Source organism: Morchella importuna, assembly GCF_003444635.1.
Source record: "Morchella importuna strain M04M26 chromosome Unknown Morimp01GS011, whole genome shotgun sequence".
NCBI lineage: Eukaryota > Fungi > Ascomycota > Pezizomycetes > Pezizales > Morchellaceae > Morchella > Morchella importuna.
In genome coordinates this window covers 1085603-1102342 of record NW_025763408.1, presented here as the reverse complement: position 1 = coordinate 1102342, position 16740 = coordinate 1085603, and the positions used below count along the sequence as shown (strand labels likewise).

At 49.0% G+C, this 16740-nt stretch overlaps 3 protein-coding genes across 3 annotated transcripts; 2 read left to right on the top strand and 1 right to left on the bottom strand.

Annotated features, from left to right (window-relative positions):
* Positions 1-4230: 4230 nt before the first annotated feature.
* LAJ45_04675 (uncharacterized protein) lies at positions 4231-6058 on the top strand (the record flags this gene model as incomplete). The annotated part of the gene is made up of 3 exons (XM_046114252.1): positions 4231-4263; positions 4362-5399; positions 5450-6058. 3 exons carry the CDS (start codon positions 4231-4233, stop codon positions 6056-6058), a joined length of 1680 nt encoding a protein of 559 aa, XP_045972774.1.
* An 816-nt stretch (positions 6059-6874) lies between these two features.
* On the bottom strand, positions 6875-7431 carry LAJ45_04674 (uncharacterized protein; the record flags this gene model as incomplete). The annotated part of the gene is made up of 4 exons (XM_046114251.1): positions 6875-7034; positions 7094-7101; positions 7281-7283; positions 7375-7431. The coding sequence occupies 4 exons, from the start codon at positions 7429-7431 to the stop codon at positions 6875-6877; spliced, it is 228 nt and encodes a 75-aa protein (XP_045972773.1).
* A 3299-nt stretch (positions 7432-10730) lies between these two features.
* Positions 10731-11791, top strand: LAJ45_04673 (uncharacterized protein; the record flags this gene model as incomplete). The annotated part of the gene is made up of 3 exons (XM_046114250.1): positions 10731-10875; positions 10938-11047; positions 11108-11791. The coding sequence occupies 3 exons, from the start codon at positions 10731-10733 to the stop codon at positions 11789-11791; spliced, it is 939 nt and encodes a 312-aa protein (XP_045972772.1).
* Positions 11792-16740: the final 4949 nt, after the last annotated feature.

Genomic DNA, 16740 nt, shown 5'->3' with positions numbered 1-16740 from the left:
AGGTTCCTCCAGGGACTGCGACCAACGATCATTGACCCATCGACGCTCTCAGTCAGCGATGTGGTCTCGACTGCTGATACTCATTCCCGGCCGTATTACGGTTTTCAATGACATTTCCGTGTAACTGGTCCCCCCGCACTCAGGAAAAAAAATTGATATCGATGTTTCAAGCCGCAACTCTTTTGGACCCCTACATAAAGTAGCTGTGCAGTTTTCAATTCGACTGACAAAACAAAACGCAGACTAACAATCGGTACCTACGCTGGAGAAGGTAGCAAAGGTTGAATTAGGTAGGACATGCATGCACTGTTGATCGGATGGGCAAAATTCATCACAGGCAAGACATCGATCCGTCACAATAGGAAAACAAAACAAAGCAAAACAAATCGCGGGGAGCAAGCAAACTTGGGGAAAAAGCAAAAGTGAGACAACTAATCAACCAACTAGGGGAAAGGTCAATGCGCTTTGCTTGGATGGGGATTTTAGGATTTGACTTTCAGTAAAAAGGAATTATAAAGTTGCAACGAGGCAGGGCAAATAACAAATAGGAAAGGAACGGCGAGACGAGACAAAAAAGAAATAAAGGGGATGAGGATGTAGTTAGATGATGAGCCTTGACGCTGAGATGTTGGCTTGCCTGTTTGGAGATGTTTAACTTGGTAAGAAACCCTAACCCTATATTTATATAAACATGCAGTACTAACTAGCGCCGCTTTCTCGAGGCTCCAAATAGCTAATCTAGTAAGGACCAAAGTGAAAGGAAAGGCCTTCGTGAGTCGTGACATCTGTGGGTATGGCGAAATCCATTGCGCTTTAGGAGGGAAAAAAATTCGTTAGGTGGCTTTTGAATTTTGCCGGGTTGAGGCTGCTTTCGTTGCTGTCTTTGGTCTTTGAGGCATCGGAAATGATCGTGGCCTCCCCCGGAGCAGTACTGCGGTGGCTCGGGTGGTAGAAGTGCTATTGGACATTTCCCACTCCCTTTTCTAGAAGTTGGTTACCAACGGCTACTACAATTGCAGTGGTACCTTACATACCGGTAGGCAAAACGCAACACATGACTGTTTTTCCCTGACACTTTTTTTTCTCTTTCTTTTCTTTTTACCCTTGACGCTCACTCTGATCTGACCCGGGGGTTTATTTAGGGCGGAAATCTACATATGTATGTTTCGTGCCGCCGGGGTAAAAGGTGTTCCCTCGGATTGGATTGTAAGTCGCACATAACTGAACCTATGTGGTTACAAATGTTCCATCGTGATTATGTATCACCCAAGAGCCGATACCGTGGACCGCGGCCGAAAAAAAAGTCACGATGTTGTGTGGTGGTTTGACTTGTGCATCCGGATGGATAGTAGCTAAAACCGTCCATTATGTCCGGTGACGAACTCATTCCACTCCACTCACAAGGAAAAAAAATGTTTCCGTCTTTGTTGTCTGTGCTTTTCTAGTGCCATTCATCTGGTAAAAAAAAAGAAGGCTTGAGGCATGGATGAATCAAAAAAGAGGGGTCACATGCGTTACAAGCGAGGGCGGGGGTAGGCAGCGTAGGGAGGGTACAGAAGGTGAGCAAGGGAAGGGAGGGAAGGGAAGGGAAGCTATGAAGCTAAGGAGGGGTGCAAGGAAAGCCTGCATGACATGCTGGACTTCTCTCTGTCTCGAAAAGCAGGTCGGCGTCATGTCTGTCCAGATTTCTAAGGTGAGGGGTGGCGCATCGTCTCGACCTGACTGCTTGTTTCCTCATTTCAGAAGAGGGAGGGTAGTTCGACAGGGTTCTGTGTGGGGAGAGAGCAGGCAGAAGAAGGGTCGTTTGTTTCGATCTGTGTGGGAGGATGTAGGGTCGGTAGATTCGTAATTGCGGGGGAGAAAGAAGGGTGTGCTGCATCTTTTTTTTGTTCCTCTGCTTTCAGGGTAAACCAACCGCCGGCCTTGTAAACGGGGAGGCTGTATGTATGTGGGTATGTGGGAAGAGCTGTCACGATCAGATCAGATACAGCAAGGCCAATGTTCGATTGTAGATTTATGTAGATTTTTGATACCGATAGGTATGGGGCATTTAGATTGTATGCAGTGCAGTGCAAACAATGTATGTACGAAATTCACAGGCACGCACACCACACAACCACCTCCTCCTCCTCTCTTCTTTTTACGTACAACTACCTACCCTTCGAGGTAGGCAAATAGAATCTTGTGTGTGTTTTATGGTACGGCCGGCCATGGGGCGGGTAGGTAGCATGGGGTTGAGGAGGTGCAACTGTAACACATACACCAGGAAATTTGTGTCTATTTAATTTGAGATTTACGGTTTGGATAGCTAGGCACTGTAGATCGCACCACCACCACCACACCGCACCGCACACCTGCTCTCACTCAGAACTGGAACCGATAATTGGGCTGATAACCGGGGAATCGAAACATTTGCACTCACTCATGGGTTACAGACAGGCTGGCTGGTTATCGATATCCGTGGACCGTTCGTTGGTGGTTGGTGGGTGATGTGATTCGATATATTTCAGGTTTTTGGGGGCGTACGTTGTGAAATATCACAACTAACCGCTGCTGAGAGAGAGAGAGAGAGAGAGTGCTTGCTTTCTTGCCGCGCGCTCTCTCCCACCTCCTCCTGCTTTGACTTTGCCCCCCCGAGTACCTAGTGGTACCTACCTACACTCACTCTCCACCCGCAGCCAGCCAGCCAGCCAGCCAGTTTCCCCACATTTCTTTCTTGTTCAGCCGGAAAGTAAAGTCACGATAGTTTTTGCCACCACCTCGAATTGAAATTGAATTGGGAGGTGACGAGAGAATGATATTAGGTTTCGGACCCGGTGTATGTGCTATGAAGATGACATAACCCCCGGATTGTATTTACTCTACAGACCGCATATTCTTCTTGCTTGAATTCTTGGATTCCCACGCATTGCATTGTGCTCTCGGGGGTTAATTGACCGTTGCCATTTTTCTGCCTACTCTACCTACCTCCTCTACTCTCCCATCCAGATCCCGCGGCCAGTTTTTTTCTTCCTCACAAAGGTTAAATAAGCACAAAGAAGAAGAAAAGAAAAAAAAATATTACGAGACCGTAGTCTCATCATCACTGCTCGCGTGCCCTCCCTCTGCTTTCTCTTTTCCATCCATAACTATTTGAACGGTCGTCCTCCCTCTCCGCTCCCCTCCCATCTCCTCCCCCCACCCACGCACGATATACTTACTGTACTCGACATCATCCCTCCTACCTACCTACCTACCTACCTACCTACTTAATCCCTATCCCCATCCCGTATTTCCGCACGTCGACGACGGACGGCTCCCTGCAGGCAGATCTTGAATTTCCCACCCACCCACCCACCCACGCACGCACGCCTGCCTGCCTGCCTACAGTACCCTACCTTGCCCACGCACGCACATACATACCGCGCATCCAAATCCGCGGGAGTACCGGATCTGTCTTGTCTGTTTTGTTACTGTGAGACCTACTCTAGAGAAAAAAGACAGCTCGGAATTCTCCGATCTCAACAAGTGTTAAAAGGTAGAGGAGAGAAAAAATTAGAGAGAGAGACGGTAGACACCCGGGGAGCCGAAACTGGACGATCAGACCCGAGCAAGCCATTTTTTAATTGCTTTTTTTTCTTTCTTCTTCTTCTTCTTCTTTTGCTTACCGAGCGAGCGAGCAAGAGGCCGTGCGAGTGCTGGTCGAGGATATAATCTTTCTTCCGTTGTTTTCATTGATAAAGTCCGAGGTTGCAGCCCTTGTAGTGTGTGAGTGAGAAGTGTGGATTACTACCAGAGCCCCTCAGCCTCATATCGTCACCGCACGCACACGCCTAGTCCTCCTAAGACTCGTTTTCCCCATTACAAATTACCAATTGGATCGAGCGGTGGTTGATTGTGGGTGGTGGACGTCTGTCTGTCTGTCGTCGTCGTCGCCGACTTCGCCTTCGACTGTGCAGCAGAGAGAGAGACATCGTACCTACTCTACTTCAAATACGACCCAATCCCCCACATCCCCCCCCCCCCAAAGAGCAGGGCGCAGAATAATATATCGCCATCGATTCGATTCTCAAGAGGGCTGCCTATTACTACTACAATCCTACCTTCTGCTACTGCTACTACTACTACGTCTGCTAGATATATATACCCACCCCCGAGCCCCCGTCCCAGGCACAGACACAACTTCTCAAGAGTATCGATATCTACTACCTCAACACCACAACCACCACCACTCAAGGCCTCTCCCTCACGATGCCTTCCTCAACCCCCACCACCGTCTTCATAGTCCGCCACGGCGCCCGCCTCGACATGGCCGACGCCCAATGGCAGCTCTCCTCCCCCACCCCCTATGACCCCCGCTCACCTACGGCGGCTGGACCCAGACCCGCTCCCTCGGCAGCCGCATTGCCACCCTCATCGCCAACAAGCTCAACACCCCGCACCCCGCCTCCGCCACCTCCCGCGCCAACGGCGGCCACCCGCGCAAGATCCGCATCGTCATCCACTCCTCCCCCTTCCTGCGCTGCATCCAGACCAGCGTCTCAATCGCCTCCGGCATCGCGCAGCACCACCACCAGGAGGTCACAAACACCCACTATGTCCACGCCGACGACGGCGAGCTCACCGTCGACCCCGCTCCGCACGACCGCTCAGAACACCAATTCGTAAAGCCGCTGCTGCGCCTCGACGCCTGGCTCGGAGAGTGGCTGGCGGAGGACTACTACACGGACATCACGCCGCCGCCGCCCACACCGCTGCTCGTCGGCTCTGCAAAGGCGGACTACATCCGCCCCTCCTCTGCTTCTTCCTCGCCCTCATCACACATCCACCACCACCACCACACATCATCGCTCTACAACATGTCGTCGCTCGCCGCGGCGCTGCCCACAACGTTTACGGGCGGCTTCGTCGCCCCGACGCCCACCTGGGCCACCTCGCCCAACGGCCCGATCCCGCGCGGCTACTTCTCGCACGCAAAGGAGTACGCAGACTTCGACATCGGCTGGGACTCGACCAAGCTCGGCGGCGGCGGCGAGTACAAGGAGGAGTGGACGGCCATGCACAAGCGCTTCAAGAACGGGTGGAACCGCCTGCTGTGGTACTATGCCACCGAGGACCAGCACGTGGCCACGGCGCCGACGCAGTGGAAGCGCTGCGCTGCCGGCGAGGTCGTGTCGAAGCCGGCCACACCGACCCCGACACCCGTGAAGGAGCAGCAGGCTACACCTACGCCTACGCCGGTCAACGGAAACCCGACACCGCCGCTCTCAGACTGCGGCGACGACAGCGATGACAGCGAGAACGACATCGAGACGGTGCTCATCCTCGTCACGCACGGCGCCGGCTGCAACGCCCTCATCGGCGCAATCACACACCAGCCCGTCCTAATCGACATCGGCATCGCCTCCGTCACCATGGCCGTCCGCCGCGACCACGACTCCTCCCACCACCACCCACACCACCACCACAGCCACTCCGCCCCCCCCCAACAACAACAACAAACACCGACCTCCCCGCCCACCCCCCCGCAAAATACTCCCTTCAGATCGTCGCAAACAACGAACACATCCGCACGGGCGCCACACCCACCTCCACGCCCCCCGTCTCCCCACACCTGCGCTCCACCACCACGAAGCGCACCGCCGCCACCACAATCGGCGGATTCACACTCACGGCCTCCGGCGCCGGAAAAGGCATGGCCATGTTCGGGCACGGCAAGCGGAGCGCCAGCACCGCTAGCTCCGGGCCTGCGCCGAAGGGGCTGTGGAGTCGCCCCGTGGACGGCGGCGACAGCCGGCCGACGAGCAAGGATGAGAGCGTGAGCAGCGGGAGTGGCATCTTTGGGAGTAGCAGCATGCTGTTTGGCAGCGCGATTGATGGCGGCAGTAGTAGTGAGGATGATGATGAGGGCAGTAGCAGCATTGCGGAGGAGCCGGCGGCGGGGGCGGCGGGGCTGTGGGGGAGTACGGGGCTTGTGAGGGGCAGTGGGCTGTGGGGTGGTGATTCGGGCGCTGCCGCTGCTGGGTGGGAGAGGAAGAGGAGGTGGACGGCGTCGACGAGGAGTGAGTTTCAGAATTAGGATGGAGGGGGGGAGTGTTGTTGCTGAGAGTGGAGGAGGAGGAGAGCGGGGAGCGGTTTTGTGGGGAAAAGTTTCGGTTGTATTATATTGACATTGACCATTTAGTTTGCTACTGGGCGGTATCTGTTTTTGTTTTTTGCTGCGCTTTTTTTCTTTTCTTTTCTTTACCCTTTTGTTTTTTTCTGTTTGGAGTGGGCTCTTTTTTTTTTTTATATTGGCGTTTATGAAATCTCTCTATCTCTCCCCTTTGGCATACATACGGCGGTCTGCGATCTCTCTATCTCTCCCCTTTGGCATACATACGGCGGTCTGCGATCTTATCTTTCTACTACTTTTTTTTTTTTTTTTTAACTTGCATCAATATGGGTTCTTGATAATCTCCCCCCCCCTTTTTCTTCGTCGTCTGTATTCTTACTCGCTCACCCGGTACGGTTTCTGTGGTATTGGTTTTGATATTGGTTGGGATCGGATCGATTGATTGATTGGTTGGTTGGTTGGTTACGGGTGGGTGGTGGAATGGAAAGTTTGAAAGTTTGTCTGCACATATCAAAATCTAGCTAGCTGGCTTAGGGACTACATACTTGTGGGAAAAATTATTACTTATTGATTCGAATTCTGGTGTTTTTTTTTTTTTTTTTTTTACTCTTTCGTCTGATTTACAAACAAGTGATTACATATTTATCCATCTTTTCCATGTGAGGAGCGGGATTCCATGTGAAGCCTAGCTACATAGCTACATAATATAATCCACCAGCTGTAGAATGTCAGTCCATCCAGTCCAGGCCATGCCATGCCATGCCATGCCCCGGGTTTTTTCTAATCCAGAACGGTAAATCCGAGCCACTGCAGTGCCGAGGCTCCCGGGACGGGAAGCGCGCAATCACTCGCAATCACTCGCCGCAGCCCGCACGCAGCCAGCGCTGACCTGACTGCAGAACTTGTAGAAACCGGAGAGCACAGGCGGGGTGTGGTGGTGCTGATTGTTCAATTTTTTCACATGTGAATTTAGAGGTAGATCTAGAGAGAGAGACGTACAGAATGCACTAAGCTTTTGTGCTGCGCTTTTCCAGTGTTCTTTGTCCGTGCGGTGTCTGTAGGTACATGTAGCTAACGGTTCCTGCAGTTGCATGTCGCGGATGGGAAGACGACACGACACGACACGACAGACGGGATGGTATGCAGCACGTCAGCCAAGCAAGTGTCTCTCCCTTTCCTTCTTTACTCCCTGGGGAATCCTTTAGCTAACAGCATGTAACGAGTGACGGAAGATGATTCGTGCTGCTGCGAATCAACGCTTCGAGGGGGAGGGGGGTCACCTCTTTAGGGCACGGCTCGGGAGGTGAGCGAATGGATGACTTACATGCCTCTCCCATGTTAACTTGCAAGTTGCCCTAGCTAGGTCTGTCTGCCTGTCCTGTCGGTAGGCAGTGAAATTGTTGAGATTTTGATGCCGGGGGTGGAGGTCGAGCAAGGGGACTAGAGTCGGTAGCTATGGACCTGCTCTACTGGTGGAGAGGAGAAGTAGATTGAGGTGGGGTACGGCCTGGAGTACTCTTCCAGGGAGATGCAATTGCTACTCTAGAGTAGAGTCCTCTACACTCGCATAAGATGCAAGACGGAGAGTAGGTAGAGCAGAGAGAGAGGGGTAGACGCATGTACGAGTACGAATCAGCACGCTTTGCCTTAGATCAGAGCGAAGAAGAGACGCGTCCGACGCGTCTATAGACTTGTGGATCGTGAAGCTTTTCAAGCGTGTGGCCAGGTGTCATATCAGCCCGACCACGACGGGCATCTAGATTCTAGATCAGCCATGTAGAGAAGTGATGTCGTCTGCCAAATTAGTCAGAGATGGTCCAAGCGCCTGTGGCATGACTGAATAGATCGTCTCCACCGTAAACGAAAGGGTAGGGATGGACCCAATTAGGCTGATATCGATCCTTTAGGTGGATAGTCACTTTGTAGCTAGCCAGTGTGACCGGATATCATCTATCTGCCCTTGGTTAATCTCATGATCTAATATATCATAGGTTTAGTGTTGTGTTTTGTTTCGTACCGGGTTTAAGTGCCTTCTGGAGACGGGATGTGCATTGTGGATTCTACATATGTTTGCCACGAATCGACTCATCAAAGCGTACCGAGGTTTCCTGGATAAACCGGAGAAGACAGAAAAGTAAGAAAAAGTAAGCTTCTATATAGCTCTATGTATGCTAAGAACAGGTGCTCGGAGATAAGTACGGACTGCGAGACAGCTTCGGCACCGAACCTGCTCCAGCCCTGTGATTATTTAGGCCAGCTGACAACGTTGGCAGCTCTCGGTAAGAAGAATATTGTGTAGCGTGGCTCTCTGGTCAAAGGATTAATGTCACTGAAGCGTCAATATAGCATTTCGTTCCTTCTCTTCTTCATGAAGTATCACTCGCCTATCGGCTATCGGAGTTGATTAATCAATTGATTAATAATTCATTGATAATTGATCGTTGATTGATGGTTGATTGATATTTCGTTTATTGTTCGCCGGTCGGGGTTGCTGAAAGTAGGACGAGTCTGAAAGCTTTAAGCGAATGCAAGCTAGTTATCATAGGATTCCAGATAGGACACCATTCCTCTTGGCAGAGGGTCCTTTACTAATACTTGAGAGCGGGTCTTTCACTACACGACACCGTGACCTTACGCCTTGAAAGACACATATCCAACAGGAGCGCATTTAAATCATCTATTCATTTTCGTTGTTAATGATGATGCTAAAATCTGTTTTGGTGAGTTGGGGGGGACCAGAGGTGTCTGGTTTTTGAGCAAATCGGATGGACTAACATAATTGCCACAATTATTGAATTAACCAAAAGAAAAGAAAAAAGAAAAAAAAATGGACTAACATAAGTTGAACAGACGTAACATGGATTTTCAGCTTCCTATGCCAGTTCCCGGTTGATCATGAGTGGCATGTCCAGATGAGTTGGGGAAAAATGTTGTTCTGCCGCTGCAGTGGAACAGGCCAGAAATCACTTCACAAATTACATGTAAGTTTCACTGATCACTACGTCAAGTACGCACGTACGTACATGTATGTACTACTACATCCATGTGCATTGAAAATGCGATCGCGCCCTGTTTGGGCGTGGCGTATTCCCAGCTAGAGAGCTATTGTGGATGCAGACTATAACGGGCACCACAGTGAAATGCTTCCGACACTGAATTTTGCTAATTAATCTGCAGTAAATGTTTTTTTTACAAAATCTAACCATAGCATTATACGTTGATTCAAGCTCTACCTCCCTATGGTCACGAATCCTTTTATATTTATGAGGTTAGACTTGAATTAGCCATTGAAACTAGTCGTTACAGTTGGCATCCACCATACTACGCATGCTGTCCTAACGAAACTACATGTATATACCCCATCTTTGAACTACACATAAGGTGTAGCTAGAGGTAAACGAGGCGTCTCCATCTCCGAAATTAGCTTGGCTAGATACCAGTAAGTTGCCCCGATGATTCACGGTTTTCCTTACAGTTTCAAAAGTTTATTATATCCGGTAGCTATGACAACGTCTACCTAGCTAGTCTACCTAGCTAGTCTACCCTTCTAGGAAAGTCAACATATGGGCTCTATGAATTGATAGCTAACCTGAGGTATCTAGAGCACATAAGATCTTACAACGCGATATATATCAGAGTCTAATGATAAGCTTAAAAATCCATAGACGCCACCAAAAAAAGTCTACTTGGCAAACAAGGTTGGTAAAAATCCTTTCATGGTCTTTTCGATAGATGTCTGAGTATCCGCACTACCAAATTAAGCACCACCAAGCCCTGCGAGACTTCGGATTAGGAAATTAAAGATTACTTAAGAGGTTCTACCAGGCGATAAAGTTTCAGACAATGCAGAAATTCTGACAGTTTAGGGAAGGCATTCATTGCTAAATAGCCTAAATAGGTACATAAGTTCATGAGCTTCGGCCAGATTTTCAGTGGCGCGGAATATAGATAAACCGTCCGATAAGAAACGCGGGGCAGTGTGGGGAATTAGCTCTACCCCAGATTTAGAGACTCGCAAGTAACACGTGAATTTCCATAGAACTCCTTTTATGTTCTCGAGGCATAACAATGGTTGAGTATAAGTAGATAAGCCTGGACCCCACTTCAGAGTGAGATCGATCGATATGCCTTACCCGTGGTTCCCATAACCCGAGAGCTCAGTACGAGTGACAGGCCGTGACCCCGAAACCAGCCTCAAACACCCAAACGAACCCCCACGCCAACCATTTCATATTTCATCACACTTTTCCTAATCCCCTTTCATCCGTCGCTCGTGAGGAGCTGATTCAATATCACAGCCGGACGAAAGGGAGGATTTGCATGTGAAAGTCACGTGCTGGCGCGGGCGGGTGGCAGCTGGTTGTTGTTCGCACCGAGGCTCTACCAACCAAGGTTCAGACACCTGCAGCAATGATACCCCCACCGTGGGGACGGGAGAGCCCTAGAATTCCCCGCAGATAAAGATCCGATCTCATCTTGTCGCTGGGGCCCGTGAACACATAAAGCGCAGAAGTCCCCCCTCTCTCCTCTTCACTCCACTCAAGTCCCAAGTCCCCAAGTCCCCAAGCTCCAAGTGTCATTTCATCCTGCCAGTCATTCCTCCAGAAGAAGTAGACATTACCTCCTATAGATCAAGATGTCAAAATCAGTATCAGTAGACCTGCCAGCGAAGGTCGAGGCCAAGATCGAGGAGGTTAAGGTAGAAGCCGCAGCAAAGTCCATGGCTGGACTGCGCTCGCTGGTCGCCGGAGGTGTCGGTGGTGTCTTTGCTGTGATCAGTGGTATGTTTGTTCGCGTTGATACCACTTCCCATGATGCGTGTGGAGCTGACATTGAAGCGTAGGTCACCCCTTTGACCTGGTCAAGGTACGGCTTCAGACTGCGGAGAAGGGAGTGTACAGAGGTGCTTTCGATGTAGTCGCCAAGACTGTAGCCAGAGAGGGCATGTTCAGAGTAGGTTCCAAGCGCGCAGAACACTACAAAGCCGTGAGCATAAGAGTAACTTTTTTGTAGGGTCTATATGCCGGTGTTTCTGCGCCATTAATCGGTGTTACGCCCATGTTCGCTGTCTCATTCTGGGGCTACGACGTCGGAAAGAACCTCGTCCGCCGTTTCTCCACCGTCGAGAACAACACTCTCAGCGTTGCCCAGATCTCGGCCGCCGGATTCTTCTCCGCCATCCCCATGACTGCCATCACCGCCCCATTTGAGCGCGTGAAGGTGCTTCTCCAGATCCAGGGCCAATCCGGCGGAGAGAAGAAGTACAAGGGCGGCTTCGACGTTGTCCGTCAGTTGTACAAGGAAGGCGGTGTCCGTTCCGTCTTCCGCGGGTCCGCCGCCACACTTGCCCGTGATGGCCCCGGCTCAGCCGCTTACTTTGCGACTTATGAGATCCTGAAGAAGAAGCTTTCAGGCGGACAAGACCCGAGCATGGGTGCTGTTATGGTTGCCGGTGGTGGAGCTGGTATGGCCATGTGGCTCCTCATCTTCCCGATCGATACGGTGAAGAGTAGGCTGCAGAGTGCAGAGGGCAAGCCGACCATTGGGAGTGTCGTGAGGGAGATTAATGCACGTGGAGGATACAAGGCGTTCTTCCCCGGTCTTGGACCGGCGTTGGCAAGAAGTGTGCCGGCGAATGCATTCACCTTCTTAGGTGTCGAATTGGCGCACAAAGCTATGAACAGGATGTTTGATTAAACGGACACTTCGAGTAAAGGGGGGGAAGCTGGGAGAGACTTGGATGACTGGTTCTGTGCTTCTTTATCGTTACCATGGCGTAGGTTGAGCTTGGTTCCTTGGCTTATTTTTAGACGTTTGATAGACGTTCTTCTGCGTTAGCGCTTTCTTTTCTTCTTCTTTCCTATGTTCTTATTTCTGTACTTCGGTTGTAAATATACCACTTGCTTTATCATTGTGTTATAGAACCCACTAAGGCGAATGATATTAACACTTTAAAGACTTGACTCTTTTGAAGAATGTGATAAGTGAATATAATTACATATGAAAGCATTTCTAAGAGCTACAAGGTCTTATCCGGGAACGATATACTTTAGTACAACAGACCATCTAAATTCGAACTTACCCACTGACAAATACTAACTGCTCCGGTAAAGTGCGTTGACTGGTCCATGGTTATACAGAGTGAGTTCGGAAACACTATCAAGTGGTACGGAAGGCATTTGGATGTGGATACGGGCCTTCCTGGCTCCCGACTACTGCTGTCTGGGCCCATGGTTATCTCGGAGTCGCTCAAACATTAAATTATGGTAGATGATTGGATGGATTGCGAGAGGATTTGATGGGCTACCGTAGCCATGGACGAATGATGTGATCTGATCCATGTGGTATCACCTTGTCTTATGTTTCCCGAACGCCTCAAGACATCGAGTCTTTGACTGGGCAGAGCGAGACATTTGGTCCGTTTTCGTGCCGGCTCCCCGGTCTTAGAATCCACTGGTTTGTAGCTTGGTCTCTGCGATACATCGCCCCAGAAAGGAGATGATTTCCCACCACTAGAGTGCTATCTTGCACTAGATACGGGTATGGTCCTAATCGACGAATTGTTTGATAATTGGTCAATGATGCTAATGATGATAAGAGAGGGGTTGGCCAAGGCAGGTGCATGTTCGCCCTCGTTTTCTTCATGGCCCGACAGCTCTCGCCCTCTCACCCCTCGTCTCCTAGAAGCTCTCAACACCCGCTAACCTTCCAGGAGCTTCCTGCGCACGTGTATATATATGTTAGAAGCCGCAGAAAGCGGTAATTATGAGCAGGAGTATTCTGATGTGTAGGCGGCCGGTGCATATCTTCAGCTCAGGCTACTCCGAAGTTTCCGATCTTTATCAGTGTCAATCTTCGGGGCGGTTGAGATGATTAGCTGATCATCTTAGAAGTTGAGGAGAGAGGCACGTTAAAGGCATATACTGGTTCGTGCCCATTTCCTGCAGGTCTGAATTCAGCCTACTGCAGCTCATGCACACATGGGGGCGAGCTGCAGTGGAATTTTCAATCCATGAATATTTAGCAGGGGAAGCGAGTGATTCCAGAATATCATTATATTCACTTGCGTTTGACAATCCCTCCCTAGGATCTCCACAACGATTAGGATATACATGTAGATAGCTTAAAGTATCATGCAGATCCCAGTAGGTCTTCGATATGAGTAAGCGATGACAGGCCTATGTAGATTTCTGTCTTAGAGAGTAGCTGCACTTATTTAGCGGCTCGGTAGTTAGACCAAAGATTTGAGCGGATGCTCGCTGAGGGGCGGAGCTGTGCTTCTAGATTCAACGGACGGCTTGGCTTGATCGAGTGATAATTTATGACTAACACGCCTGAATGACTCGCTAACACCCTTAGTGCACTAACAAATCTGGAATATGAGCTGGTATATCTATTTTCATTGGTATCCTAGAGATCAAAACGAACTTCTCACTCCCTAAAAAAAAAAAAAAGCTCGTTGAAGCCTAGTCCGAGCCATGAACAGTATGCGGATCAGATCTTTACTCGGTCGATCGAAATGTACGAGTAGGAGTATTTCAAGCGGACCGCCTCTAGCTCCTTATTATGGACCAAACTGTGGACCGAAATGATTAACAAGACTAAATTTCCGGCTTGTTAATTCTGCGGCGAGGTCAATCATGGGAGAGACAGGAATTGAAGAGTAGATAAATGGAGCTTTCTTATCGAATTAAAATATAAAAGAGTATATGGAGAAGATATTAGCTTTCTTAAGTAGCTTACTTTGTTTGCTTGACTATGTATATAGCTATCATATAGAGGGGCATATCGAGGCCCTTTTATACTCCGAAATTTATGCTAAGGAGAGATAAGTCGATACTAATAACTCTATTTTAATATTTATTACCAAGGACTTCCATAGAATTAAGAAAGCACGGCCACCGTCTACAGTTGACATACATGAGCGTCCTCTGACGCGCAGGACACTGCTCCTAGACTTGCACCCAATAATTTCAACAGAGATGTCACTCATGGGCGAGTGATACTACATGACCCAACTGCCACTAGTCCCCTATCATTCAATACCCATGGACTGACATGGACGGTGTAGTTTCTGGGCCCGAGGTCATTAGGTGCTAGGTTCCGTGTGAACGTCCCGATACATGGAAGCCTACCAGAAAAACTCATCCGCGGATTAATCAGGCTCATCGTTCATTTCATAACCCTAACCCAGCATTTAATAACCAACCGGAATGTTCTTGTTTAGCCAGTATACAGCTCACCGATGGCCCAAAAAACAATGCGACTACTTTCTTATGACAGCGCACCATAGTTGTGCTTTGCAGTTGGCAGATTCAACTCAAATCACAGAACAAATACAGATATTTATCCAATATATCCATCTCGGCCTTGCAATGGACAGAATGACAGGCCTTGGACAGGCTCATCGGTTATCACTCGACAAGTTTGAAATCTTAGGGGCCATTGATGCGTCAAATGATTTGTTGCTATTTGGGATGGATACACCATTACCGGCGTCTCATCAATTTTGCATCTTAAAAGCAGTTTAAAGCGCCCCTGATCCTCTTTGTTCCGTCAGATTCCTTAAGATATAAATAGTCTTTGTCACATTTTCAAAAGAGACCACTAATAGGTAAGTAGGTCCTTCACAGTCAGGAATTGTACATGTATTTCGGTTATCAAATAATAGGGACCGGAGTAGCTACCCGTTCAAAGACATAGATAGCCCAGGGACGATGCTTTTCTTCGAAATAAATGCGTGCCTAGGTGCAGGTAGGATTTTGATTATTATTTCGAGATGGCGTTGCAAAGTACCTACATGTACCTGTCTATCCATCTGAATCCCACCATGTTTCCTACCATGGTACATACAAAAATTGCACCAATGTCATTATCCATCTGTATCTTCCCTCGCTTGCTTGCCCTTAAAAAGATATCTCCGATTGGCCTATCTTTCAGCCTTAAGTAGTAGGGTAGAGTCGGTACAGTATCGGATTGTTGCACTTCAGGGGGAAACAAGTGACAAGACAGGGTACAAGGGTTTTCAGTCTACCGAATCAGCCAATCAGCCAGACAAATACATCAACTGGGCAGTCCCATTTGAAAGGATCCCAGGGATGAAATATTGAGAATTGTTTCGCGATGTGATAAAAACTTGAATTTTTATTATTTCTTCTGTGATAGCCGTTGGTGATAGGATCGCGGCTTCAGTCACTAGACCATCAAGGTTTAATAACCCGTATGACCAGTCAATATGCAATTTCGAAGCTGTCATGACACAATTGTTTGTTGATGAAACATGTCGATAATGTAGGTATGTTGGATCCTGTGTACGTACCCCAAGACAGCCCAGACAGAATTAGTGTAACGAGGGTAAGAGTAAGCCTGATAGTTCTTACATATGAACTCACATTATGGGCACGGAGCACTGGTCAGTAGGACAGAACAGTTAGTCTTTAGTTGAGCAAACGACCAGCCCTTGTTTCAGTTGCAAAAAAAACATCTTCAGTCCTCAAAAAATGCAGTTCCAAGTCCACACTGTAAGTTTGCATATCATGTCATACTGAAAGCTCACATAACATAAGCCTACCAAGCTTATGCGTATATGGGAGTCTTTCGGCCAATGCCGAACCCATCAAGTTAACAACCCTGCTATATATTTAGAAGCGAGGACAAGGCCTCCCCACAAATCGAGATGAACGAGCCGAATGAGACGATTTCAGCCTCAGAAGTAACGTTGCTATGCTGTGCAGCTTGCGGTGGTGTCGGTTCGGTCTTGGCTCAGTGTGTGCAGTGCGGCCGTTATGTTGTGTGCGGGGGGTGAGCGATTGGCCTGGTAGTTCGCAGTGGCCGATACTCCTCTCCAGATGTGATTTGTGCGCGAAGGGCAAATAAAGGGGGGGATAAACGTTTGATCCTCATACAAGCGAAGCTGTTGCAATTGTATGTCGGCTTGTGACATGCCATGAACGACGACCCTTGCAGAAAGCCAACGTTGCAGTCAAGTTGCAACATGTAGGTACCTACACCGGTACCTTCCTCCCCCCGATTCCTTTAATCTCCAGCATAGGAGCTAATATACATAACTGTTGTGCTCAATCGCACGTCGTTTCCTCACGCTGTTGGGAATTCTTCAACTTCCCATTCGCATGTTCTGAATGCGCCGGGGTAGGCGTCAAAGCGTGAATTGGAATTCATCATGCAGATTCAGACGGAATAGGTGTGTCGGCGCCGTTCTACCTGACGAGATAAGAAAGGGTCAATCAATATCTATAACCCATTCTAGGCATTGATCAGCAGGGCTGCTGTTCACTAAATACCTTAGAGGGGACTAGTCTAAGGGCGCGATTGCCTGTTTTGACTGATCTACTGCTCAAATATATGCGCTGGAGGAGCAATCTATCGATAGTAATTACTGGACTAGGCACACGTTCTACCACACCCCTCCCCACCGAGGCACTGCCTGCTCTTCGATCTTACACGCTTTGTCGAAATATTAAACGAGGAGTCTAAATAGGAACATGATCCTCTACGCCCAGGTTAAATAAAACCATGGCACGCGCAGCCCTGGTTTCCAGAAGCTGTCAAGACCACATTATGTACTCGACTTGCTTAGGCAAAGCCGCAAAGGTACTCTAGAAGTGAGGCCTGCTTGGAGTGCACAT